The sequence below is a fragment of the Medicago sativa genome, chromosome 1 (assembly GCF_051527215.1).
Source record: "Medicago sativa cultivar Bolivia chromosome 1, Bolivia_mono, whole genome shotgun sequence".
Taxonomy (NCBI): Eukaryota; Viridiplantae; Streptophyta; class Magnoliopsida; order Fabales; family Fabaceae; genus Medicago; species Medicago sativa.
This window is the reverse complement of record NC_140749.1, coordinates 89,968,233-89,995,381: the sequence shown is the minus strand read 5'-3', so window position 1 is coordinate 89,995,381 and position 27,149 is coordinate 89,968,233. Positions and strand designations below refer to the sequence as shown.

The 27,149-nt window shown below is 35.7% G+C and overlaps 2 protein-coding genes and 1 long non-coding RNA gene across 3 annotated transcripts; 1 reads left to right on the top strand and 2 right to left on the bottom strand.

The window, feature by feature from the left end:
* Positions 1 to 5,643: 5,643 nt before the first annotated feature.
* On the bottom strand, positions 5,644 to 6,831 carry LOC146958964 (uncharacterized). Its single transcript, XR_015022189.1, has 2 exons — positions 6,604 to 6,831; positions 5,644 to 6,106 (listed from the first exon to the last, which is right to left on the bottom strand). It is a non-coding gene; the product is annotated as an uncharacterized LOC146958964 (long non-coding RNA).
* A 6,601-nt stretch (positions 6,832 to 13,432) lies between these two features.
* LOC146958963 (putative F-box protein At5g55150) lies at positions 13,433 to 15,285 on the bottom strand. The gene is made up of 2 exons (XM_085752844.1): positions 15,166 to 15,285; positions 13,433 to 14,212 (listed from the first exon to the last, which is right to left on the bottom strand). Exons 1-2 carry the CDS (start codon positions 15,283 to 15,285, stop codon positions 13,433 to 13,435), a joined length of 900 nt encoding a protein of 299 aa, XP_085608970.1.
* A 2,249-nt stretch (positions 15,286 to 17,534) lies between these two features.
* On the top strand, positions 17,535 to 26,136 carry LOC146958962 (FAD/NAD(P)-binding oxidoreductase). Its single transcript, XM_085740466.1, has 5 exons — positions 17,535 to 18,133; positions 24,312 to 24,411; positions 24,515 to 24,610; positions 24,694 to 24,774; positions 25,795 to 26,136. Exons 1-5 carry the CDS (start codon positions 17,580 to 17,582, stop codon positions 25,855 to 25,857), a joined length of 894 nt encoding a protein of 297 aa, XP_085596592.1. The 5' UTR covers positions 17,535 to 17,579; the 3' UTR covers positions 25,858 to 26,136.
* Positions 26,137 to 27,149: the final 1,013 nt, after the last annotated feature.

Genomic DNA, 27,149 nt, shown 5'->3' with positions numbered 1-27,149 from the left:
CTGATGAATTGCTGCCTCAACTGACCAGTACTTTTCACACTTTGCAGAACAAAGACAAGAAGACTAGAGGTACGCATATTAAAGAAATTCAGCAATTTCAAAGATATTATCAAACAGCATATAACCCTTTACATCCAAGGAGGACAGTATATTATGCTGCTCAGACCTTGAGAGACAAAATTCGAGAAAAAATTCCAGAAACAATTTTTCCCCCTGGAACACCCAATAAATATCTTTATGTTTTAGAAAAGAAAATGAGACTAGCAAAATTTCCATCTTGTAATCTTGCTTTGGCCTTTAGGCCACCATACCCAAAATGGTTACTTTATAATTTCAAAATCCCACAGAATAATTTAGTAACCTATGCTAAATGCAATTTATATCAATATAGTGGTGAACTTGGCTATGAATTATCCCAAGTTCGAATCGAAACTCCCAGTATCATGGGTATGATTTTTTCCTTTACTAAAATATATTAATACTATTTTTAGAAAAAATAGTACTTATCTGTATAATCACATATTTCAGCTTTGCCTTTAACTCCAGGAGAAACAAAGCTCGATGATGCCAGCACCCAGAACACCTCAAAAAGCAAGTCTGACAAGAAGAAAAAGAAAGCTTCCCAAACTAAAGAAGTTGAATCGAAGAAATCTGAGGCTGCATCGAAGGAACCTCCTAAATCAAAGGAACCCAAAGTGAAAACAACTTCATCGAAAAGACCTTCTAGATCGAAGAACAAAAAAGAACAAGCAACTGTCGATCTCTCTGATGATGATGACGAGGTGGAGATAACTAAAGAACAGATCGAAGCTTCCAAAGTAACACTTCCCAAAGTCAATACTGAAGGAAGAAGGAAAAGAAAACAAGAACAAATATCACTTGTCCAAGAAAAGGAAGTCGAAGTGGAAGCTTCTGAAGGTTCTCCCACCATCTCACCATCTAAACCATTCAAACGTCTTCGAAAGAATTCTCACTCTAGTGCTCATTCACATGTTGGTGATAATGGTTCGAAGGTATTTTATCAAAACCATATTTTATACGAAATATTTCTAAGTGCCTTGTTTTAAGCATTTATCTTATTCTTTTTAGGGTATCGAACAAGAACAAGCTAATCCATCACAACATGGGCAAGACCTTCCTTCTTCGAAGACCACTTCACCAATTGCTGAAGACAAAGAAGATGAGCATGATGATGCTAGCAGTCCAGAAGGTCTTAAAGTGAATCTTTCTCAACAACAACAAACAGAAACACCCACTGATGACTTGGTAAATGATGAATCACTCAACAATGATCAATCTTATTCTGCACCCACCCTTGGAGATAATGTATCAAACTTTGCTACTGGAGATACAAAAATCACTACTCGACAAGATGCTCCTGGTGATGCAGAGATGATTGCTCAACAAGATACTCCTATGATCGATCTGGAAGAAATCGATCGATTGGCCAAAGATGATCCTTTCAACGCTTTTGCCTTGATAGCTAAGAGTAATACTCTTTTCTCAACTAGCACTGGCCAAACTTCTGATTCATCCAAGGGAAATCCCTCTGAGACTTCAAAGAACAACCTGCTAGCAGAATTTCAAAAGAAGATCATCGAAGCCAACTTGCTAGAGTTGATTGAAAAGGATGCTGGAGCTCTTGCTGAAATCAGGAGTTTATTTGAAAAGCTTGGTGCTCTCCCAACTGGTTGGAAATTTCGAAACCTGTTTAACTATCTTGAACCAATGTTGGAGAGTGCTAATCAAAACTTCCAGAAGAGGAAAACTGATCAAGCTCAAATGGAAGAGAAGAAAGCGTATCATGATCAAATTGTGATCGAACTGTCATTCTTCCAAGAAAAATTTAAAACTCTTCAGCAAGAAAGAAACAATGCGAAGCAGCAAGTGGTTGACATCGATGCCAAGATTAAAGAGCTGGAAGCTCAGAAAGCTGAAATTTTGGCTAAGGATGAAGCCAGAAATCAAGAAGCCAATGAAGCTGTTAACAAATTCAAGCTCTCCAAGGAACTAGAGTCTACCATTGCTCAACTTGCAAGTGACAACCATGCTCTCGATACTCAACTGGCTGAATACAAGAGCCAAATCGAGAAACTCATCTCATCATTTGAGATTTAGTTCTGTTTCTATTTTATTCTCTAAGACTTTTATTTTATTTCAGCCTTATCGAATATCTTGGTCTGTAATGTCTTTATAACAATTCTATGGACCATTTTCTGTTTCGAATGACAATTTCTTTTCAATCATCGAAATTCCTTTCTTATTTTCTTATATCGAATTCAAATTTTATTTAAATCCAAATAAGATTGGAACAATTTCCAAGACATTTTAATGATGAGGAAACAAAAAAGTAACTTTTTTGTTTAACCCAACAAGTTAAACTTGTCTAGGAAGTTGAAAAGAAATAAAACAAATAAATAACCTTTTAACACAGATTAATCCTTTTAAAAGAAAACCTTTAAAACTTCCCTCAGATTACAAAGTTAAGTAACCATTGGCCATCAGAATAACTGTTCCCACGTGTCATCATCTTCAAAGCAAGAAGAACCGTCTGATTGAACCACTTCTTTCAACTTCCCTCCCCTATAAATATGATTTTCCTTTTATAAAAATCACTCTTTTCTTTGTTTCGTCTTCGTCTGAAAAATCCTTCTTACTCAAAACTTTCTTTCCCAAATCATCATGACCACCATTGATAATCTGAGTGATGATCTTTTAGTCAAGATTGCTGCAAAGATTGCTGCTCAAAGCAGGAAAGATCTTTTCGCCTTTCGCCATACCAGTAGCAGGCATTGGCGTGTCAGTGAGGATTCTGAAGTTTCTAGGGCTTTTGGAAATGATGTCCTCTACTTCCTCTACGACCCCAATGAATGGTACAACAATGCTATGGTGGCTCATTCTAAGTTTGCTTTTAAACTTAGACTCTGGAATCATGGCAACGCCATGTTCTGTATTCTTCGAAGCACTCAACACATGTTGGATGCTAATCCAAACATTGAAGAAATGAAACGCCTCCTCACTACTGCTATCAACGCCACTGGCTCTCTGAGTGCAAGGTACTACCGTCTTCTCATCAATGCACTCTCCATGCCTATGCCATAAAACATCCTCGAAGACTTCGAAGATCTTGCATGGACACATCGATTGGCAGAATTTCGAAGCGACATTTTGGGAGGGACTTCAACTTATCGATTTCGCTGTCCTTGGTGGAATAGGCCCATGCCTATTTGGCTTACTAGGCGCCGTTTTTGCAACAACTACCACAACTGTGCAGGAGATGGGAGAATTGGAGGCTGGTATGCACTTCTACCTGGGCCAGATCATGAATACTACTTGGTCAATGCTTGCTTCAGGTGTCGTCTCGATACGGAAATTCGCTGGTTTCTCGATCGTTTTGGGATTGTAACTGAATGGTGAAAACCATCTTTAAATGCTTTTTAGTCTTTAAGTATTTTATGTTTTCTTTTGTAATGGTTTTTCCATTTTAAGCATTTCGATGTAACCTGCCCATCAGTTGGCATTTTTAAATTAATGCCAAGTTTTTATTTCGAATCAAATTACTCTTGTGTAATTTTAATTTCTTGTAACATCGGTTTATATTTTTTCAAATATTTACCGTTTATGCGTAGAATTCTCTGATCTTCTTGTAGTTCTTCGATCTCATACGCATTATTCGAAAAAACTCTTAGAATTTTCCATGGTCCTTCCCAACTAGGAGACCATTTTCCTAAACATCGATCCTTTTTATCCATAGGCAAGATAACTTTCCAAACTAAGTCCCCTTGCAGGAATAATTTCGATTTAACTCTTTTGTTATAGGCTTTTGCTATTCTTTCTTTTTGCTTTGTAAGCACTTCTAAAGCCATTAATCTTTCTTCATCAATATCTACTAATTCATCCAACATCATATCCAAATATTGATTTGTTGGAATTTCGATTTGTCTTTGAATTCGAGTAGATTGAAGTAAGATTTCTGTTGGCAATACAACATCATGGCCAAATGTTAATCGAAAAGGAGTGGTATTTATAGATTCTTTAGGAGAAGTTCGAACTGCCCATAAAGCTTCATAAAGAAACTCATGCCATTCTTTGGGTTTTTTCTTTTGGCTAGCTTTTCTTTTGATTATAGTAATCAAATTCTTATTTGCTGCTTCTACCTGACCATTTGCCTGAGCATAATATGGTGTTGAAGTCAACAATTTATATCCTATTTCTTCAGCAAATTTTACCATCTTTCGACCAGTAAATACAGATCCTTGATCTGTAGTAATAGTTTCTGGTATGCCAAATCTATAAATAATAAATTTTTGAATGAAGTTTATAACTTCATCTTGAGTAACATCTTTTAGTGGAACAGCTTCTATCCATTTAGTGAAATAATCTATTCCAACCAAAATATATTTGTAGCCTTTGGATGACTTAGGTTTGATTTCCCCAATTACATCTAAAGCCCATCCTCTGAATGGCCAAGGTTTCACTATTGAATGTAATTCACTAGCTGGTACTTTTTGAATTCCAGCATGTTCTTGACATTCTTTACAACCTTTAGCAAAATTTATGCAATCTTTTAACATGGTTGGCCAATAAACACCTTGTCGAAACAAAAGCCATTTTATTTTATGGCCTGCTTGATGTGTACCACAAGCACCACTATGAGTATTCGATACAGCCAAATATGCTTCTGCTTCACTAAGGCATTTAAGTAAAACTCCTTCTGGAGTCTTTTTAAATAATTCATTGCCTATTATCACATAACTCAAGGCTCTATATTTGACTTTTCTACAAGTTGTGCCATCTGGATTTTCCAAAAAATTGACTATTGGTTTTCGCCAATCATTATCATCCAAATTGTTAATGACCAAAATTTCAGAAAATTTTGCACTCTGAAGGTATCCTTGAGATGCTTCCATGCCCCCAAGTTTTGGTCTTAACAATTTGTTAGGCACAATGTCTATCGAATTACGCTTTGTTTTAATTTCAATAACCTCTTGCTCTTGTTCCTTCGAAAGTTTGTATCCAGAAGCTAATTGAGCTAAATCATTAGCTTCTTGATTTTCTGCTCTAGGAACATGTTGAACTTCAATTTGAACAAAATGTTTAAGTAATGCATTAACTATAGTGTAATACATTATCAAAGTTTCTTTGAGGCATTTATATTCTTTTGTTATTTGCTTTATTACTAATTCAGAATCACCTCTAATAATTAAACATTTTGCCCCCAGTTCGAGCAAAATCTCTAAACCATTTATTAAGGCTTCATATTCTGCCTCATTATTCGAACAATATTGGCTAATTCGAAATTTATATTTGGTTACTTCATTTGTTGGTGAAACAATAACTATACCTATTCCAGAACCATTTTTATGACTAGACCCGTCGAAATACAATGTCCATGGAAATGTTTCGATGCCCCCAGTCACAGGTTCTTCAATGGAATGATCAGCAATAAAATCAGCCACTATTTGGCCTTTCACAGTTTTCAAAGATTGATAAGTTAAAGAATATTCTGTGAGTGCCAAAGCCCATTTACCAACTCTACTATGCAGAATAGGTTTAGATAACATGTGCTTAATAATATCGAAATGGGAATAAACATAAACATCAAAAGGTCTTATATAATGCTTAAGTTTCACACATGAGAAATACAAACAAAGACATAATTTTTCACTAGGATGATATCTTGTTTCAACATCACTTAAAACTCTACTAAGATAATAAATGGCTCTTTCTACACCATTTTCATCCTCTTGTGCTAACATACTCCCTATAGTTCTTTCAGATGATGCTATATATAACTTCATCTTTTTGTCTTTCAACAAAGGTGAAAGAATAGGAGGATTAGATAAATATGACTTTATGTCTTCAAATGCCTTTTGGTGTTCAGGCTCCCATCTAAAAATTTCCTCTTTCTTTAATCGAAGTAATGACGAGAATGCTTGTGCTCTGCCACTTAGATTAGATATAAATCTTCTGAGGAAATTTATTTTGCCTAATAAAGACTGCAACTCTTTTTTGGTAGAGGGTGCTTTAGCCTCCATTATAGCTTTAGTCTTATTTTGATTGATTTCGATGCCCTTTTTATGGACAACAAATCCTAAAAAATCACCTGCACAAACACCAAACGCACATTTTAATGGATTCATTTTTAATCCATATTGTCTCATCCTTTCGAATGATAAACGTAAATGTTCTAAGTGTTTGTTTTCAGAAGATGATTTCACAAAAATATCATCAATGTAAATTTGCATAAAATCTTCAATTAAATCATGAAACATTGAATTCATTGCTCTTTGATATGTAGCACCAGCATTTTTAAGACCAAATGGCATTACTATCCACTCATAACATCCTAATGCCCCTGGGCATCGAAATGCTGTTTTAGAAACATCTTCTTCAGCAATAAATATTTGATTATAACCTGAATAACCATCAAGCATACTCAAATATTCGAAACCTGCTGCAGAATCTACCAACATTTCTGCTACTGGCATAGGATATTCATCTTTAGGAGTGGCGAGATTTAAATCTCTAAAATCAATACAAACTCTTATACTTCCATTTTTCTTTTTAACAGGAACTACATTAGCTAACCAATCAACATACCTTGCAGGTCTGATGAAGCCACATTTGAGGAGTCTTTCGATCTCTTCTTTTATTTTTGGTAGAATCTCTGGTGCAAACCTTCTTGGAATTTGCTTCACTGGTTTCTTGTCTGTCCTGATTGGCAATTGCAACTCTACAACCTTTCTACTCAAACCAGGCATTTCATGATAATCCCAAGCAAAGCAATCCTTGTAATTTTTCAAAAGCGCCACAATTCGATCTCTGAAGCTCTTAGGAATCTTTGAACTTATGTATGTTGATCTTTTTACAGAACCATCTCCTATATCCACTTCTTCAAGAGGATCTTGGGCCTTCATTTTTATTGTAGATTCCATTGGATCTTCTTCAAAACCCAAAGGTTCATCATCGTAAATACAGTCTAATTTTTGATCATCAACGAGGTCATCAGAATTATTTTCTACTGAAGCATCGAAGACCTCTTCTTCTTTGGCTGTTTCAGCCAAATCGAAGTTTTTCTCGGCTACATAAGCCGTAATCTTTTCCCATATGCTGGGCTCAACCATTGATCAATTATTGATATCCCACCCAGTTGGTGAGATTCCATTTGCTGAATATCCTTGGTCATCAGTAACCCTCTTGTACGAAGTACTTCTTGTCTTCAGCAAATCTGTTTCCTTTACAGGTATCTTCTCATGGCAATCTTCATTGTTCACCACTACGAAGTCATCGTCGAATGCAGTTTTCCAACGAAAACCCCATTCTGGTGCAAGTTTTACAAAGAATTTTTCTTCTTTAGTCATAGAACTTGATGCATCATTTTCCATGAATGGTGCAATATATTGAAGCTGTTTGTCAAAGTTCTTTTTGTTGATATCTTGATTATCAACTTCAGCTTTGAAATAATAACTCTGATCAGCCTCAATATTCTCTACCAAACCATCTTTCCTCCAAATCACAATCCTTTGATGCATTGTAGAAGGAACTGCACCTACAACATGGATCCATTCCCTCCCTAATAATGCATTGAAATTGGCTTTAGAAGGAACTACCAAAAACACAGTTGCTCTGGTTATGCTTCCTACTACCAATTCTAGTTCGATAGCACCAAGAGATTGTCCAGTAGATCCCTCATAATTAGTGAGCACTACATTATGTGGTTTCAAATCACATTCATAAATACCAAGTTTCCTTAGAAAAGATTGTGGTAGGAGATTAACAGTAGCACCACCATCTACTAACACTTTGTTAATTCCAACACCATTTAATTTAGCTTGAATAAACAAAGGCTTTAAATGAAGCTTCATGCTATCATCAGGTTTTTCAAACACTGCATGTTGATCTTCGATGCAGCCATTGTTCATAACATAATAACACAGAGGCCTATGACGAGCCATTTCCTCAGTGAAATCACATTCATCATCATGATTGGCCTTCGAAGATACATCATATGCATATTCAATTGGTAGTACAGAAACCACACATATAATGTCAAGACTTGGTTCAGAATCTGAAAAAGTAGAAGTTAGAATATCATCATCCCCTTTGGGGATGTTTAAAGCAGAAGATAATGGAGGGAAAATTCTTTCAGTAGCTGGTTTTTTAACCATTTCGAAAACTATTGGTTGTTTTCCCTTACTTTTGTCATCATTAGTGACATCTTTCAAAACTCCTTCCTTTTTCTGGCGTTGAAAACGGCGCCATTGAGTTCTAGTCATAGGATTCTTACCTTTATAGTTATTTTTGTAAGCATACTTGTTAGGATTAGAACTCTCTGGTTGGTCTGGAACTTTGACAGCTCTCTTTACCCATTTTGTTGGTGGTGCTGGAGGCGCAGAATGACCAGTTTTCTTGCCCCCAGAGAAAACCCAAGTATCAATAGGAGACTTCGATGAAGGAACGAACGTCTTCTTATGGTTCTTCACTTGATACTTCTCTGAAGTTTTCATCTTGTAAGGAACACCTCTTTTGTTAAAGCCAAATTTAGAACGGTTCTCGAACCACCCTCCTTTACGTTTTGTTTGAGGTTGATATCCTTCAACTGATTTCGCAGCTTCTTTATCGAACACTGCACTGCATCGAGGACAAAGCATAGCATTGGTGTTAGATATTTTACATCGATTTAAAAAATCAACCAAATCTTCTTCAGCCTTTGGATATGCTTTCTCCATTTCCTTGGCCAATTGATCTTCAGTAACCACTGGCTCTTCAATTTGATGGTCCTCAGTAACCATTTCTGCATCAATATTCTCTGAAATTTCCACCATATTGATAGAAATACCAGCAAACATGGATTCTGCCACATTGGCAGAAACATCAGCAAACATGGACACTGCCTTTTTCATAGGATCTCTATCCACTTGCTGTTTTGATTTCTCTCCAAATTTCAGCCTCCCTTCATCAAGAGCTTTTTGTACAGAATCCCTGAAACGAGTACATCGAGATAGGTTATGACCTAAAAAACCATGGAATTTACAAAATCCTCTTTTCTTCCTTTGTTCCAAAGGAGGCAACTTCATATTAGGTGGCACTAATATTATGCCATCATTAACTAAAAGATCAAAAATTTCTTCACTTTTAGTAATATCAAAAGTATAAGTTTTAGAAGGATATTTGTCACTCTTGGGATCTTCAGGATTTTTTCCATTGGATGGCCTCAACATTTTACAAGCATATGGAGGTCCATCTTTTAATTCTGCTAGGTTTATATCATTGTCTTCAACGATATCTAAACCCCAATCGAATTCGGGTTCACTATCTCCTGTTTCTATATAGGCAATTTTTTCCTTTTTAGGAAATTTGTTATGAGTTCTAGTTTTTTCAGCTTTAAGTCTTTCAACTTGTCGAACTCTGTCTGCCAATTGGGTCATGTCTCTTAAGTACTGGGTATCTAATTTCTTTCGAACAGAATAATCGAGGCCACCAGCAGCCATTTCGACCAATTCATATTCTGGAACAGAAGTAAAACATCTAGCCTTAAGGAGACGAAACCTATTGAGATAATCATCGATTGACTCATGACTTTTACGTCGAACACTGGCCAATTCTTTCAAACTAATCTTAGATTGACCCATGTAAAATTGTTCATGAAAGGCTTTTTCTAATTGGTTCCAACTATAAATTGAATGAGGAGGTAAAGTTGTAAACCAAGTAAAAGCATTTTTTGTCAAAGAACTTGGGAAATATTTCATTCTCAAATTTTCATTTTCTGCAATATTTCCTGCTTCCATGAGAAACCTAGCAATGTGTTCGACAGTAGATTCATTAGTTTCTCCAGCAAATTTGGTAAACTTTGGAATTTTCCAATTTCTAGGCAATTCAGCGTCTAAAACATACTCAGACAAAGGAGACACAAAATTTGGTCTATGTAAACCCATATTAAAACCATTTTGGGCTAACAAAGCCTCGACAATACCCGCTATATTATTCTGACCATCGAAATTGTTTCGACGGGCTTGTAAAACCACTTGATCGGCATCTTGGTTTCTATTAACCAAAATGGGTTGTCTTTCAGGTTCTGCCTGAACTTGTGGTTGTACTACTTGTGGTTGGACAATATTTTCATGATTTCGAACCACTGGTTCATCAGCAATTATTTCAATTGCCCTCAAATTTCGATTTTGAGGCAATTGGGTATTTTGGATTGGTGGAGCGCCAAAGAAATTAGCAATTCTTTCCATTTGATCAGACAACCTTTGATAACTAGTGCTGGTGTCTCGAATTAAAGGATTTATGATAGTACCAATTTGTTGGGTCATCATATTAACCATATCACGATTAGTTTCTTCCATAGTTTGCCTAATGGCAGCCATAGAAGCATTGGTTAAATTTTGTTGGGGACTTCTATATGTGGTAGATACCCCAGGACCAAAAAGTTGTGGTAATGAAACATTTAAATTTTCTGAAAACATATTACCACTAGTTTGTAAGCCTTGCATCAATGATGATGGCATACCATATGGCATTGATCTATGATCCCAAACTCCTTGAATAGAAGTATTATTTGGATAATCATGGGAAGTTTGGGTAACCATCGAAGGCATGGCTTGAGAAATTACTGTGGCCATCGAAGGCATGGCCTGAGACGATATTTGAGTGGCTGTATTACTAGTTGGAACAGCCTGTGATGTTCTAACATTCTCTGGGGATGGAACATCATCTTCAACCGTCACTTGATCCACATCTTCATTTGAAGATGTTGGATTTGTTTTCTTTTGGTTGTTAGCGCGTGCCATATTAAAAAGCAATTTCTTGTTTCTCAATTGCATACACAACAAAACAAACCAGAATTAAAAGAAACTCTAACAAAAACTATAAACAAAAAGCACAAACAGTCCCACCGGGCGTGCCAATTGCAAACTTAGAATGAGCCACCATAGCATTGTTGTACCATTCATTGGGGTCGTAGAAGAAGTAGAGGACATCATGTCCCACTGGGCGTGCCAATTTGTTTACGTTGGATTTTCGTAAACAACCGCTGGTTTACAAATGGTAACTTGCAAGATCAACCAGTAAATCTTAGGACATATTGTGTTTGTTCTTGTTGTTAGAAATTCTGTGTCTCTGGTGTCGAAAATATAAGAAATATGATAAAAACAATCGAATTCAATCCACTTGAACTCAATCGAACTTAATAAAGTAAAGTGCAAGAACACTTAAAGAAAAAAAGGTAAATTGTATTGATTAAACAAAAGTTGGTACACAGATTCATACATTGCAACTTGTGACTCGTTTCTCGCTTCCATACGGATACTTTGAGTGTAAGTTTGTATGATGGAATTGTGACCCGTTTTTCCTATGAAAAACTACTATTTATACTAAGTCTAGAAATAACTACACTTCTTTGAAATTCAAACTACAACTGCCACAAGTCGACAGTTTTGCTTATTTGAAAACAAACTTAAAATACAAACTGACTTAAAGAATAACTGTTGATAACCACCTTCGAAAACTGCTCTGTCGAAGTCTTCTACCATCTTCGAACCTAAATTTGCTTTCAATACAACACTCTGTTCGAATCTTCTTTAAATCTAGGTCAACTATACTTTGACCACATTTATTACAGCTAGTAAAATATATTGGCTAACATGGGCTTAAGAGTATTTCGCCACCCCGGATAGGTTACCCGATGCAGTAGGTCTCATAGCTAGTACTCTCCAGGATACAACAGTCACATCTTGCTAGCACCGCACGTGAATTAGCAAGGTCTCATGAACCACTTTTGGATGCTCGAGGGAACTTAATTTATATTTATTATTAGAGAACAAAAAATGAAAAGTAGAAGCTAATATGCATGTTCTATACACTCTGTTCCTTTTATTCTCAAACCCATATCTTATATACACATAAAGGAGAGCTCCTTCTTAATTGCAAATTGAAACCGAAAGTAATGGAAATAATGTAGTGTAAAGGCTATTTAGTCAAGCATGAAACGGTTAGTACCATTAAAATAGGAATTGGAAAAAAAACGTGCAAGACCCATTCAAAGTAAAATAATTAATGTATAATAAATAATAAATATAATAATTAACTTTAAAATAAATTATCAAATAAAATTCCAACACTTAAAAGGATTCATTAGTGTTATGATTGACTTAGAATAATCTACTAATGCAAGCCAACCATGGCTAGAGCTACAAACCTAAAATATACGAATGGCAAGGTATAATGGAAAAATGAAAAGGCACCGTCTCTCATTTGGAATGTCATACAAGCAATTCTTCTCTATCATACCTTTTGGATTAATAGAGTTATATGGATTCATATCATATTTAAATTTAAAATCACAAATATAATTAAAAAAAATATGTTATATATTTAAGATATATTTAAAAGTAAAGAAGATCAGATCTTTCAATATTTTTTTTGAAAGAGAAACAAATCTTATGGATATGTTGGCATTGACTTCGGAAAATATATTTACAAAAAGATTCAATTCAAGCTAAATTTCTTCTCTTGTTTTTTTTACTATTGATACATATAGAAAATTCAAAAGTTACGAAAATCATAATCCTGATAATAAAACTAATTTCTTCGACAAAGCAATAACAAACGAAATTCATAATATGATAATAAGACTAATTTCTTCGACAAATGACCAAAAATTAATGATAATTCGAGATCCACTTTAGATTTCTTTACATTTATACTATATATAAAAAGAATAGGGGATTTTGGAAGGATTTTGGGTTGGTTTTTTTCTTATTCCAATTATACCTTAACAAATTTTCCTATAATAATGTTATATTGTTTGTGTTATTAAAAAGTATAAGATTTTTGATACATTTCTTATATTCTTGTTGTCATTGAAAAAGATAAATATGATTTGTTGAGTTTGTTACATTTAAAAGTCACAAATATCTATACTTATAATTTTAATCCATATAATTTTTTTTATATAAAATATCGTTTGTAATTTACACAGAAAATTTCTATAAAATATCGTTGATAATCTACACGTGTTAGCGCAATAAAAAGAGTGGAAAGACATACATTTTTTCGCTAGTAAATAAGAATGATTTTAAATACATTCACTATTAAAATTCAGTTTAGTTGTAAAAAAAAAAAAAAAAAACCTAACGCAATGCATGTACTCTATATTTTTTTGGTGTACAGTGCATGTACTCTATATAAGATGTGAATCTTTGACTCTTCAACTAGAGTAAATTTGTAAAAACTTCATTGTTGTATATATTGTTAAAGGGTTTCGATATGTAATGAAAAACTTGTGAAAGTAATTTAGCAATCATAAAACGGTACAGTAACATATTTAGTCAATATCAATGATATATTAGGAACATCACAAACTACAATCAATTATATATAATACTTCAACAACTATACATAATACTTGAAATTGTACATATAAATCTCATTGAAAATGTGGCAGAATCCAATAAGGACTATCCCAATATGGAAAACGATAACTAGCAGTTCCATTCTTCATATTATAGATCTTCAATCCATTAGCAAAGTAAATTGAGTCTCTCTGCAAAGACTTAGAGAAATATGACGCCGACACGGAAATTGAATCTCCGGCTCCTAAAAATAAAATGTTATCTCCCAAACTCTCAAGTTTCAACAAGTGTTCAAGCTTCTCACGTTTGGCATCTAGTTTCAATTTGTATACATGGAATGTACACATACTCGTGTCACACCTTCTTACCATCCATAGCTCTTCTTCTAGTGATTTCACAAGGAATTTATCTCGCACAAAGCAATGTTCATCTTTTTCTTCTAAAACAACGTTTGAAGTTATCGTTGTTTTACCCGAAGTATCATCTGAATAACCAAAATTAAAGGATACGATCTTGTTTCGGTTATTGAGAGCAACTAATAGACCTTTATAAAATATGACATCAATGAAAGAAGATTTTGATGTGTCTATATAAGTCCAATTTTGCTGACCTCTTCCAACATAAGCAAGATTACCACAATCATAAATTGCTACAATCATATAATCATTTGGACTTTTTATTGGATCAGCTGATAAAGTAACCTTGTTAACAGAATTGAGAGGCGGGAGAGTAATGCAAGGTATATCCTTAAAAGGACTCATTAGGGTTATAATGGACTTAGAATCATCTACAAATGCAAACCAACCATGGCTAGAGCCACAGAGCGAAAGTTTACGATTATTAGCACGGCATACCTGATATTGAAAAGGGTGCCATCTTTTGTTTAAAATACCATACAACCAATTCTCCTCTATAGAAGAACTATTTATTTTTTTAGATATCATTAGCATTGGTAGTGCAATGGTTTTGAATTGATGATTTTGATGGCTAAACTTTGCAATTGATCGCCAAGTCTTGCACACAGCACCAAACGAAACATGATCTATGTGTTCTTCTAAGTTGTCAAGAATCAAACTAAGAGGAAGGGCTTCTAAATTTGCCCAATTTCGTCTCTTCATTCTATGATTAATGAAGCAGAATTAAAAGTAAATTGTGCGCAAGCATAAACCTACTTAAGAAACCTAATTTAAAAAGAAAAAAGAAACTTGATTACAAAAACGAAAAGAGGTTTCAAAACTTTTTTACATAGATTCAAAACTTGTCAAAGAAGAAACCTTATTAAAAAATCGAGAGGATTCGAAACTTTTTTCAGTCACACTTTTTGAAGAAGAAGACGGGTTCGTCTACACAGCGACTCAAAGATTACACCAAGCAAGAACTAAACAAAGCTTAATGGAAACAAAACCTCCCAACAAATTAAAGCCGTCCCACTAAAGAGAACATCAACAACACACACAAAACCAACTGCACTCATTATCCCTAAGAACACAACAAACAAATAAGAGGAGACAACTCCAATTGTTATAACAACAAGCGGACACAGGAAAAAGAATTGGATGTTGCAGGTTGACAATCAATATATGCAAGTACTAATAGAAAGTGAACCACCATAACATGAATCAGAAACTAACATCATAACATGAACACAACCAAAAACCAATTGAGAAAGAAAAAAAATCATGCAAAGGTCATGGAAAATACCAACAACAGTCGTGCAGAGAAGATGGGTGGAAATAGAAAGCATACAATATAAAAGACAAAAGCTTTGAACAAGTAGAAAACAACCAGATTAGAAATTAAAGCTTACCAAAAAAACAGTTTGAAGCTTACCGGCACGAGAAGAAGCACGATCAGAAAGTGAAGAAGAGGCACAAAAGTAGAAGTAAGTACGATTGGAGCGGCAACAAAGAGCAAGCCCTGGTAGCATGCACAGAGTCGTCGTATGTTCTTTTTACGTCACAGTTTTGTAAACCCTAAATTTTTTTAACCAAGTGTCTCAAAAAAGAAAGAAAAAAGAAGTTTGTTTTTTATTGGGTTGGGCTTCTCCATTTCTTTCATAATTTAAAAAAAAAAAATAGAAACAAATCTTACAGCTATTTTGCTATTGAATTTCGAAAATACTGTTACACATATATTTAAAAAAATTGAGCTTGCTATCTCCCTCAGAGAAAAATTGCTATCGATTGTTTTTGCAATATCTTATAAAAAAAAAATTGACCAGAAAAATTAACAAAATTATTTTATATTTACACGATTGAATTTTGAAAATATATTAAAAAATTTGTTATCGATTTTTTTACATTGGGATTTAACTTTTTTAATTAAAGTTGAAAATACATTATTAAAGAATAAAATAACAAATAAAATAGTTTAAATGAAGGGTAAAATAGATAATAAAAAGTCAGTTCAAATTGTCAAAAAAATAAAAGTCAGTTCAACCTCATGTATTTTAAGTCTATTTTATTTATGTGAAATGATATTCGTACAACCATTTTATAACAATTTTTGTGACAACTTTATCTCTCATACTCACATTTTATTTTTACCTTCTCTCTATTGCTTTGGTAAAAACATAGTTGTCCATTAGGTTATCAAACAAATAGAAGTTAAAATAACATAACTTTTTCTTTATACTTTTTTTTTTTGAAATGACAAATTTATTCTCGTCTAGTAAATGCAAGGCGCATAAAAACTCGCGGAAAAGATGAAAAAATACAAGCGGCGCCGCATATATACGGAACACCTCAAACACAAACTCCAAAAATAATGGTCGGAGTATACATAAAGAAATGAACCAAACGCATACCCACGCCTCACTATCCCAAAACAACCAAGTCGCAGGAGCCGAACAAAAACAACAACGCACCAGCTGCACATCCTAAGCAAAAACAATGCCTTGTTCACGCCTCGCATGAACAAAAAACTACCTTCCCCAAAAGAGTATAGATGTAGCTTTCTCAAAAGTCTTGCTAACAATCACACTTGTTAAGTATTTAAAAAGGAAAAGTTTCAATATATTAAATGCGTATTTTGCAAGACAAAATTTCTTCTTTTTTAACTTTTTAACAAATACCCTAGCATTTTCCTTCTCAAAATTAGCTCAATCCAATACAAGTATGTTTATAATATGTGAAGACTTATATAAAAAGAGAAATGATATTTGAACAACTATTTTTTAACAACTTTTGTGATAATTTTGTTTATCATACCCACATTATGTTTTTACTTTAAGTTTTTATGTTAATATCTCATTTTCTTTATTAAAATTTTGTTGTCTCAAAAGTTGTCATGGAAATAAATGTTCAATAATAACAAAACTCTATCAAAAATTCATGTAAAATGTTAACTTGTCCCCTTGGGGCATAAGTTAAGAAACCAAATATATAAGGTTTTTCTTGAAACTTGTGCATTCAATGTCTTAAAAGTTGCAAAAGTTATATTTTCAATATAAAATTTATTTTTAATTTCCTTTTTAAGCTGATTAAAATTTATCCGCGTGAGTTTAGCTCAGTTGGTAAGGATATTGCATATTATATACATGGGCTGGAGTTCGAGCATGGGACACTCCACTTCTCCACTATGAAATTGTGTGAGTTCTAGCCACTAGAGCTACTTGACAAAAAAAATCATTATAATAATAATTATTTATTTTTATTTTTTTTGAGAGAAAATAATAATAAATAATTATTAGGAAAATGTTAACTGGTGCCCCCGAGGCACTAGTTAAGAAAACCAAATATGGTATGAGTATCTTGGAACTTGTGTAGTTTAACTTTAAAAAGTGTAAAAGATGATGTTTTCAATGCAAATATTACTTTTTTTGTTTCCTTAACTAGTGTCCCCGAAACACTAATTTTTTTTTCGTTAGTGTAAAAGATGATGTTTTCAATGCAAATATTACTTTTTTTGTTTCCTTAACTAGTGTCCCCGAAACACTAATTTTTTTTCGTTCAAAAAAAAAACTAGTGCCCTGGTGCACTAGTTAAGAAGACCCTGATTATTATTATAAAGTCTTAACTTGGTTATGTACCACTCACTTTTCTAAGACATCTATCATCTTCCACTCCAATTCTATCGGACCATCAAGAAAGGTTTGACACGTGGAACCGTGATAACCCTCAATTATACAATACGCACCTAAAGCGTATTTTATCAAACACCGCCCCTCCTGCCGCCACTTCCGACTCTGACCAAACTCATCACCAAATAATAAAAGTTAACATGTCACTCCTTTCATTAACACCGCCTCATCCTCTTACCCTCCACTCCCATGCGCACTTTAGCCCCACCCCCTTTCCCATGTCCATCCTACGCCGCTTCAATCTAAACCCCACCAACCACCGTCTCCGTCACCGACTCGCAACCCTTTCCGCCGCCGTACGTCAAGACACCACCGTCTGGACTCCAGCTCCTCTCTCCGAGATCGAACCTGCCGCTGAGTCACTCTTCCACGTTTCCATCGACGTTTCCGACGCCCCTGACCTTGCCACGTCTCACACACGCGCCGGTCAGTATCTTCAGCTTAAAGTCGGTGATTCGCCGAAACCGTCGTTTCTTGCTATCGCTTCGCCGCCGAAGCTTGCGATTAAGAGTGGTGTGTTTGAGTTTTTGGTGAAGAGTGTTGTTGGGTCCACTGCAGAAGCGTTGTGTGGGTTGAAGAAAGGGGATGTTGTTGAGCTTAGTCCGGTTATGGGGAATGGGTTTGATATTAGTCGGATCGACCCACCCGAGAAATTTGGAACTGTTCTTGTCTTTGCCACTGGATCCGGAATTAGGTCAGTTTCTGCCTCAATTTGGGTTGAAAATGTTAGGATTGTTATCTTATTATTTTGCAAAATTTGATTTGGTGTTGATAATTTTCAAAGCTGAATTATAAATTCTCTTGCAATGCTGTAGTAAACATGTTAATTTTGTTTGAGCATATTAAATAAATCAGTCGACTATTCATTCCTTGTATAATTGTCAGTATTAAGGAGAATATTGCATCTTCTAGTATTCTTTGTTTTATTGTCAATCTATCTTCGCATTTCGTATTTGTTATGATCTAGTAAAGTAGGCCCCTTTAGAAATTTTGTGTCCTGTTAGTGATTCATTGGCACTATGGTCTTCAATATGATTTTGTGTTGCAGATATTAAGATTATGGTCTAAATAATAAAGCATTGTTTCCTATATATATGTATTATTAGTGCTACTCTGTTCGGAGTTTTTTGTCATGCTTACATTAGAAAACTAAGAAGCTATTAACAATTGGCGTTGCCTTTAGGTTGTGAATGTGTCATTGGTGGATAACCTAACTGATAGACAGTCGAGGGGAACTAGGAGATCTATGTTAATAGCCAAAGAAAGTAAGTGCAAGAGTTTGATCCTTAGAATGATATGGATTGTACTGAATGTACTCGGAGGAATAACAATCAACACAATAACATCGAATCAATATATTGTTAAATATATTGTATAAGCTAGTTGGACCCACTTCTATTGTTGAACCTATACATGAGTGACACGTGTATTGGGTCTATATATATTAAATGAATACAGTGATGCCATTAGTAATGCACACTGAATATTTCTGTTACAATTTTCAGATCTAACAAATTATTCTCTCCATCATTGTGAGTGTGTGTAGTGTAGTGCAGTGAAGCACTGAAGCTCCAACATATGGTATCCAGAGCTTAATCGTTGAAGCTTCGAGAGAATAGTGAGTGCAAATCTCAATTGTGACCAAATCTGTGAGTGAGCAACAATGGCGACGAACAGTCATTTTCCGGCGACTTTTCCGATCCTTGACGGCCGCAATTACGATCAGTGGAGCATGAAGATGAAGGCGATTCTTGGTTATCAGGATGTGTGGGATCTGGTGCAGAACGGCTTAACTCCGTTACCTGAGGTCGCAACCGTTGCGCAACAGAATGCGTACAAAGAATCGAAGAAGAAGGATTGGAAAGGTTTGTGCATCCTTCATCAGTGTGTGAGTCCTGCAATTTTTGAAAAAATTGCCAGATCTGAGACGTGCAAGGAAGCGTGGAACATTCTTGCGAATTCCTACGCCGGAGATCAGAAATTGAAGAAGGTACGTCTTCAAACCCTCCGAAGACAATACGAACTGCTAGGGATGGAGGAGAATGAATCAATTGCTGCCTATTTCACTCGAGTTCAAACTATGACGAATCAGATGCTGTATTGTGGTGAAACGTTGTCTGATGAATCAATTGTGGAGAAGATCTTGCGATCGGTGTCTTCGCGCTTCGATCATATTACGGTGGCGATTGAACAGGCGAAAGATCTGTCAACGATGACGATTGAAGAACTTCAAGGATCTCTTGAAGCTCATGAACAGAGATTGAATGAGAAGCGCGCAGTGAAGCCTAGTATCGAGCAAGCACTAGCAGCACAAACAGGCAACAAATCTGGTGGATATCAAAGAGGCCGAGGTAGAGGAAGAAACAACTATAGAGGAGGCAGAGGAAGAGGTAATTACAGCACCTCAAACTATGCTAAAGGCAATTCTAGTGACAACAACAGCAACACTGACCAAGGACCTCATGGTAATGACAATTATAGAGGGAGAGGAGGTAGAGGCCGAAAATTTGATAAAAGCCACATACAGTGCTATAATTGTGAGAAATATGGGCATTTTGCTGATGAGTGCTACCAAAATGTTCATAATGTTGATGCTAAATTGGCTGAAGAAGAGGAGGAGATAGAGGAATCTCTACTGATGGCTATTGAAGAAAGGGAGAGTAGTGATGAGGTAGTGCAAATGGTGACAACTAAGGAGGAAGGTGAGCGTGGTGATCACTGGTTTTTGGACACAGGTTGTTCAACTCATATGACAGGCAGGAAGGATTGGTTTGCTGACCTTGATTTCTCCATCAAGAGTAAAATAAGATTTGCTGATGATAGAACCATGAAGGTGAAAGGTGTGGGGAAGGTGATGATAAGCAAGAAGGATGGCTCAATGTGTTTCATTACTGGTGTGCTCTATGTGCCAGGTATGAAGAGTAACTTGTTGAGTATTGGACAGCTGTTAGAGAAGGGATATAGGATGGTGCTTGAAGACAAGGCCATGAAGGTGTATGACCCTGAACAGAGGCTACTGGTGAAGGCAAATCTGTCCAAGAACAGGATATTCACAGTTGAGCTGGGAGTGATGAAGCAGCAGTGTTTGGCTACAACAGTTGATAAAGAGGAATGGTTGTGGCATTTCAGATATGGACATCTGAATTTTGGTGATCTGAACAGGATGCAGAGCAAAGTCATAGTGACAGGTCTGCCTCATATCCATGTTCCAAAGGATGTTTGTGCAGAATGTGTTGAATGCAAGATGCCAAGAGGTGCCTTCAATCCAAATCTGCCAAGAAGATCAAAGAGAAAGCTGCAGGTGATCTTCTCAGATGTGTGTGGTCCAATTCAGACTGAAACCCCTGCAGGTAACAAGTACTTTGTTACATTTATTGATGAGTTCACTAGGAAGCTTTGGATTTATTTGCTTAGGAGGAAGAATGATGTGTTGGGAGTATTCAAAAAATTCAAAGTTCTAGTTGAAAAACAGTGTGGACAGAATATAGAGATTCTGAGAACTGATGGTGGTGGGGAGTATGTTAGCACTGAGTTTAATGAATATTGTGAGAATGAAGGCATAACACATGAGGTTACACCTCCATATACCCCTCAGCACAATGGGGTGGCTGAGAGAAAGAATAGGACATTGCTCAACATGGTGAGAAGTATGTTAAAGAGTAAGAACATGCCCAAGACATGGTGGGGAGAGGCTGTGAATACTGCTGCATATATTATAAACAGGAGTCCAACAAAGAAAATGGAGGATGTTACCCCTGAGGAAGCTTGGACTGGTGTCAAGCCAAATGTAGCACATTTTAGAGTTTTTGGTTCTGTTTGCTATAGGCATGTGCCTGATCAGTTGAGAACCAAGCTGGATGATAAAGGAGAATTGATGATTATGGTGGGTTATCATTCAACTGGTGGTTACAAGCTAGTGAATCCAGTTAATAATAAAATTGTGATAAGTAGAGATGTTGTGTTTGATGAAGGGAAAACATGGAAATGGAGTGACAAGGGTGAGAGTTCTACTGGTATGGAACAAAATCTGTTTGATGTACCTGCTGGTGAAACAGAATTGAGTCCTGTTGCTGAACCTGAGGCTGAGGCAGAGGCAGAGGCAGAAAATGAAGGTGGTGGTCCTGAGTTACCAAGAAGATCACTAAGACACAAACAAGTCCCTGCAAGGTTAATTGATTGTGAGATGTTGTCTGATGGTGCTATCAATGATGAAGGTGACATAGTGCACTTTGCACTTCTTGCTGAAACAGAACCAGTAACATTGGAGGAAGCAATGAAGAATTCTAAGTGGCTAGAAGCTATGAAAGAAGAAATCAGATGCATAGAGAAAAATTTGACTTGGGAATTAGTTGAATTACCCAAAGGAAAGAAAGCAATAGGTGTGAAGTGGGTGTACAAAGTGAAGGTCAATCCTAAAGGTGAAGTGGTGAAGTACAAAGCACGGCTGGTTGCTAGAGGATTCCTCCAAAGACATGGTGTTGATTATGAAGAAGTATTTGCACCAGTTGCAAGACTTGAGACTGTGAGAGTTGTGGTAGCTCATGCTAGTATGCAAGGGTGGAAAATACATCAACTTGATGTAAAATCTGCTTTCTTGAATGGAGAATTGGAAGAGGAAGTGTATGTTGAACAACCAGCAGGTTTTGTGAAACAAGGAAGTGAGAACAAAGTTTTGAAACTGAGAAAAGCCTTATATGGTTTGAAACAAGCTCCACGTGCTTGGAACAAGAAAATAGATAGGAGCTTGATCAACATGGGGTATGTGAAATGCATTTCTGAGCATGGTGTGTATGTGAAGTCAGGGGGTGGTGATGTGGTAATGCTGTGCCTCTATGTTGATGATTTACTGGTTACTGGAAATAATGAAGAAAAAGTAATTGAGTTTAAGAAGGAAATGATGAATGTCTTTGAAATGACAGACCTAGGGGAGATTTCTTACTTCCTAGGAATTGAATTTCAAAGTACAAAAGATGGTGTGATGCTGTCCCAGAAGAAGTATGCTTCTGACATACTAAAAAGGTTCAATTTACAACACTGTAATGGTGCTGAAACACCAGCAGAAGCAAGATTATGGCTGGATAAAGATGCTGATGAGCCAGAGGTTGATGCTACAGAGTTTAGACAAATGGTTGGGGCATTGAGGTATCTGTGTAACACTAGACCTGATATTGCTTTCAGTGTAGGCTTGATTAGCAGAGTTATGGACAGGCCTACAACATCTCACTTAGCTGCTGCAAAAAAAATACTGAGATATGTCAAAGGCACAATGACATATGGAATTCTGTTACCCAGTAAATGTAAAGAAAATGTGAAAGGTCTTTATGGTTTTACTGATGCTGATTGGGGAGGTGATAAAACTGACAGAAAGAGCACTGCTGGCTCTGTATTTTTGCTTGGAACAGGTCCTATTTCATGGAGCTCAAAGAAGGAATCTGCTGTTGCATTGTCCTCATGTGAAGCTGAATATATAGCAGCATCAATGGGAGCCTGTCAAGCAATCTGGTTAGACACTTTGATGCAGGAGTTGATGATCAAAAAGGAAGGTGCTGTGGAGCTATTTGTGGACAACAAATCTGCAATTAGTCTAGCCAAACATCCAGTTGCACATGGTAGATCCAAGCACATAGAGACTCGCTATCATTTCTTGAGAGATCAAGTCACTAAAGGAAAGCTGAAGCTGAGCTACTGCAGGACTGATATGCAGCTAGCAGATATTTTCACCAAGGCATTGAAGTCAGAAACTTTCAAGAAACTGAGGAGTCTGCTGAATATTGTTGATTGTAATGAACTAGTTTAGATGCATGTTTCTTTTGCTGTTTTGCTGTTATTTGCTTTATGTTAGAAACTAGCTTAAGGAGGTGTGTTAAATATATTGTATAAGCTAGTTGGACCCACTTCTATTGTTGAACCTATACATGAGTGACACGTGTATTGGGTCTATATATATTAAATGAATACAGTGATGCCATTAGTAATGCACACTGAATATTTCTGTTACAATTTTCAGATCTAACAAATTATTCTCTCCATCATTGTGAGTGTGTGTAGTGTAGTGCAGTGAAGCACTGAAGCTCCAACATATATTTAGGGAATAGAAATATTAGAAAGTAAAAGATAGAAGAAGAAGAAGAAGAAGCTAAGCACAAGTCCATAGGGAGAAGGAGACTTTTCTTCAATTTTCTTCATACCCATTATTGATCATCATTTTCCTATTTATGTACAAATCCAAGCTTCCTTGATTTTACGATGAATAGCCACATGTCAATTTGCCTCGACCAATTATGTTATGCCACAAGCGATTTTGAATCGTAAACGACCAAGTTCCCTATTAAGTATACAATTCTTTTTCACTTATATCATGGTTCGCATTTAACTCAATTGTAACCAATGTAGCATTACTTCATTACTCGGCAGTTGAATTTCAACAGTGCTCTCAAAATTTTCGATTTTTTTATTACCTTTCGAATATAGATATTTTTGGCCAATGTAAGTGCTATAAAGTGTTTCAGCCATGGCTGTAAGAGGGCAAGTTACCTTCCTTGGTAGACTTGTAGAGTGATTGGCTTGTCTTTGTCTTGCTATTCTTTGTTACTTTTTCTAAGGATGATATTGTTTTGTCCTTTTCTTTGAATTCATTGTTTCTACTGATGGTGTGTTTTTCACGTTCGACACATAAATTGTTTCGGACCTTGAGTATGATTTTGAATGTGAAAAACACTTTGAATGGTAGAGTTTCTGTTGCAACTCTATCTGGCCTTTGCATGTAAATCACTACTTACTATAATTGTAATGCAATATGCTGCTATTAATCCAATATTTTCTCTTTACTCTCTTTGATATTGGGTGTTATTCATTTACTTTATTGTGTGCAGTCCAATTCGGTCACTTATTGAGTCAGGATTTGATGCTGGCAAGAGGTCTGATGTGAGACTATTTTATGGGGCCAGAAACCTGAAGAGAATGGCTTATCAGGTTAGTTGATTTGTTTGTTAGCCTTTTGACAATATGAAGCCTTGTGATCTGCGACTCTGTACTGTACTAGAGCTTTATCTTACAATTTTCTTTTATGTTATAGGAGAGATTTAAAGACTGGGAATCTTCCGGTGTCAAGATTGTACCTGTATTGTCTCAACCAGATGATAGTTGGACTGGAGAAAGTGGCTTTGTACAGGTAAAGTGTGTGGAATTTTGGATATTTTTGCTTGACTACCTTCAAGTGGTAAAGATTGTTTATAGACATGATTACCTTTGCAGGCTGCATATACGAGAGCAAAGGAATTATCCAACCCTTTGTCAACTGGTGCTGTACTTTGTGGGCAGAAACAGATGACTGAGGTGCGTTATTATTGCTATCATCTTTCATTGTCTAGCTACATAGCCACTGTCGTTCTTGTTTAGTTACAAGAAGAAACCTATCATAGAGTGAAAGAAAGACGACAGTAATGATTGTTTTTAGGAAACCGAACCTACTAGGACTAGCTCTAGAATAAAAAGAATAATTAGCACACAGATTTTAGCCATTTCCTAATTAGGTAGACTTCAAATAGAGCCGCGATGATTAAAATTGCAAAGAATACGACTAAAATTTAAAACAATCAAAAGGAATTTAATCAGTTGATGCACATCGCAGAAGAAAAACTGTCTGTATAATTCAAAAATGCATGTCTCTTTTCTTGGAAGAAAAAGTGCACAATCAACAAAAACATCAATTTCCTCTTTTTCTTTCTTCTTCCAACAACTGCAACTACATTATTCAAAAATAGGGTCCTGGTCGCTCACTTACTACTTGTACACCGGTAGAAGAATCACCAAAACTAACAAGGTTTTATCCTTTACAAATCCAAGACATTATTGATCCATCATACTGTCCAAAATGATGACATTGTTGTCACTCGGGCCTGGTCTAATTGGACTAGCGAGGCCATTTTGGAAAGGATGTTCCATGGAGGAGTATGAGGGCATCATCATTGAAGGAGCTAGAGGATGGATTGCCAGTTAAGCTGGCTCTTGGGGGCAGTGGGACAGAAAACGGCACTAACACCACCACATAAAGTATGAGAGGGTTCCAATTGGGAGAATATCATGACAAATATCAGGAAGGTCAAGATATTATTGATGTAACATATCATCTTTGCTTCATTTGTTACCTTTGTTCTTTTATTGATATATCTGATGCACAATAAGTTTAGTTCACCCGTGAACCAGTTAGCTGCTTCATCTCTCAATACAGTGTCCTGGTTTGTGTCAACTGGTGTTTAAAAGAGAGAGCGTCAATAAGTTTCAACTAGGATTTTACTTGCATTTCATGTTGTTATTCTGATGCATGACCTTTCAATATCAATGTTATTATTGCAGGAAATTACATCTATTCTTGTTGCTGATGGAGTATCAGCTGAGAAGATACTAAAGAACTTCTGACCAAAATGGAATGTTGGCTTTGTTGTATCATTTTTTGAATTATGCCTTTGCTGAGGATCAAACATCTCAGCATGGAATGTAAAATAAACAATTTTGGAAATTAATTTATATTATCACTTTTGCAGCTCAAATATAGGACAGAAACCCACACCTTTTTGCTTAAAAAAAGTTGGAAGGGTCTATTACTGCACACTCTGGACAATGTAGATCTTGTTATACGAAACTATGCATTATCAGAGAGGAAATCATCAATATATTGACACAAACTTATGGTTGCAATGAGCTTAGCCAAGCTTTTGTTTCCTTCAAAAGGCAATATGTATTTTGCAGCTGTCCTGTTTAAACACATTGTATTAGCAGAAAGAAGAACATTTTTTTATCGTAAAAAGGTTTCGAATGAATTCTCAAATTCCTCCCTTAAACTGTAGATCCCTGATAAATTGGCATCTGTAATCATAATAAAGTTCACAAAAATATGTCTGAAATAGTAAATTGTTGATGTTTTAGTCCAATTTTTAATTTCTGTTAGCAAATTTTTTAAATTATTACCTCGCATTGATATCTAAATAATTGATCGTTGAATTAATGAAACTAAATGTCTACATAATTAATGTGTCAATGTCTAGGATTTTCTTTCGGACAAGAATCAGTGTTGTAAACTACAACTGTTTTGTTCAAATTCCTCTACACAACTAGAATGTTATAGTGTTGCGCGTAACGTGATTTGCTATATCGCCACTATTTAACAATGCCAACATTAATCAACGTTTGTTAAACAACATGCCAATGGATGAGGTAGGCAGCTCCCTTAAGAGAGAAAGAGCTTTTAGAGTCATTTTTTTTAGTAGGAAGAAGTTTTGAAAAAACTTATAGACCAAAAAATGTGTATGTCGCTTTGGTACAATTGGTTATAGATATGCACACATACTCTCATGGTGTGTTATACATTGCTGACAAAAATAAAACAGGTGTAATACGTACTATTTTGAAGCTCGTTATAAAGGACTCATAATGGCACAATTGAAGTAGTCTATGGTGTGTTGTTTTTTCCAACAGCAAATTGAAAATTTTAATGAAGAGAGATAGAAATAAGTACAAGTGGTAGTAAGATCCCAACCTAAAAATGAATTATAAGTAATAATGAAAACCATAACATACACAAAAGAATCACCTTAACACTACAAAAATGATAGTGAATACCATTCATAATAAATATAAGGCAGACTGAAATGCCTACTCAAGAACCAACTCTAAGATAACATTTTAATGGCGTCCACCATTTCCATCACCTT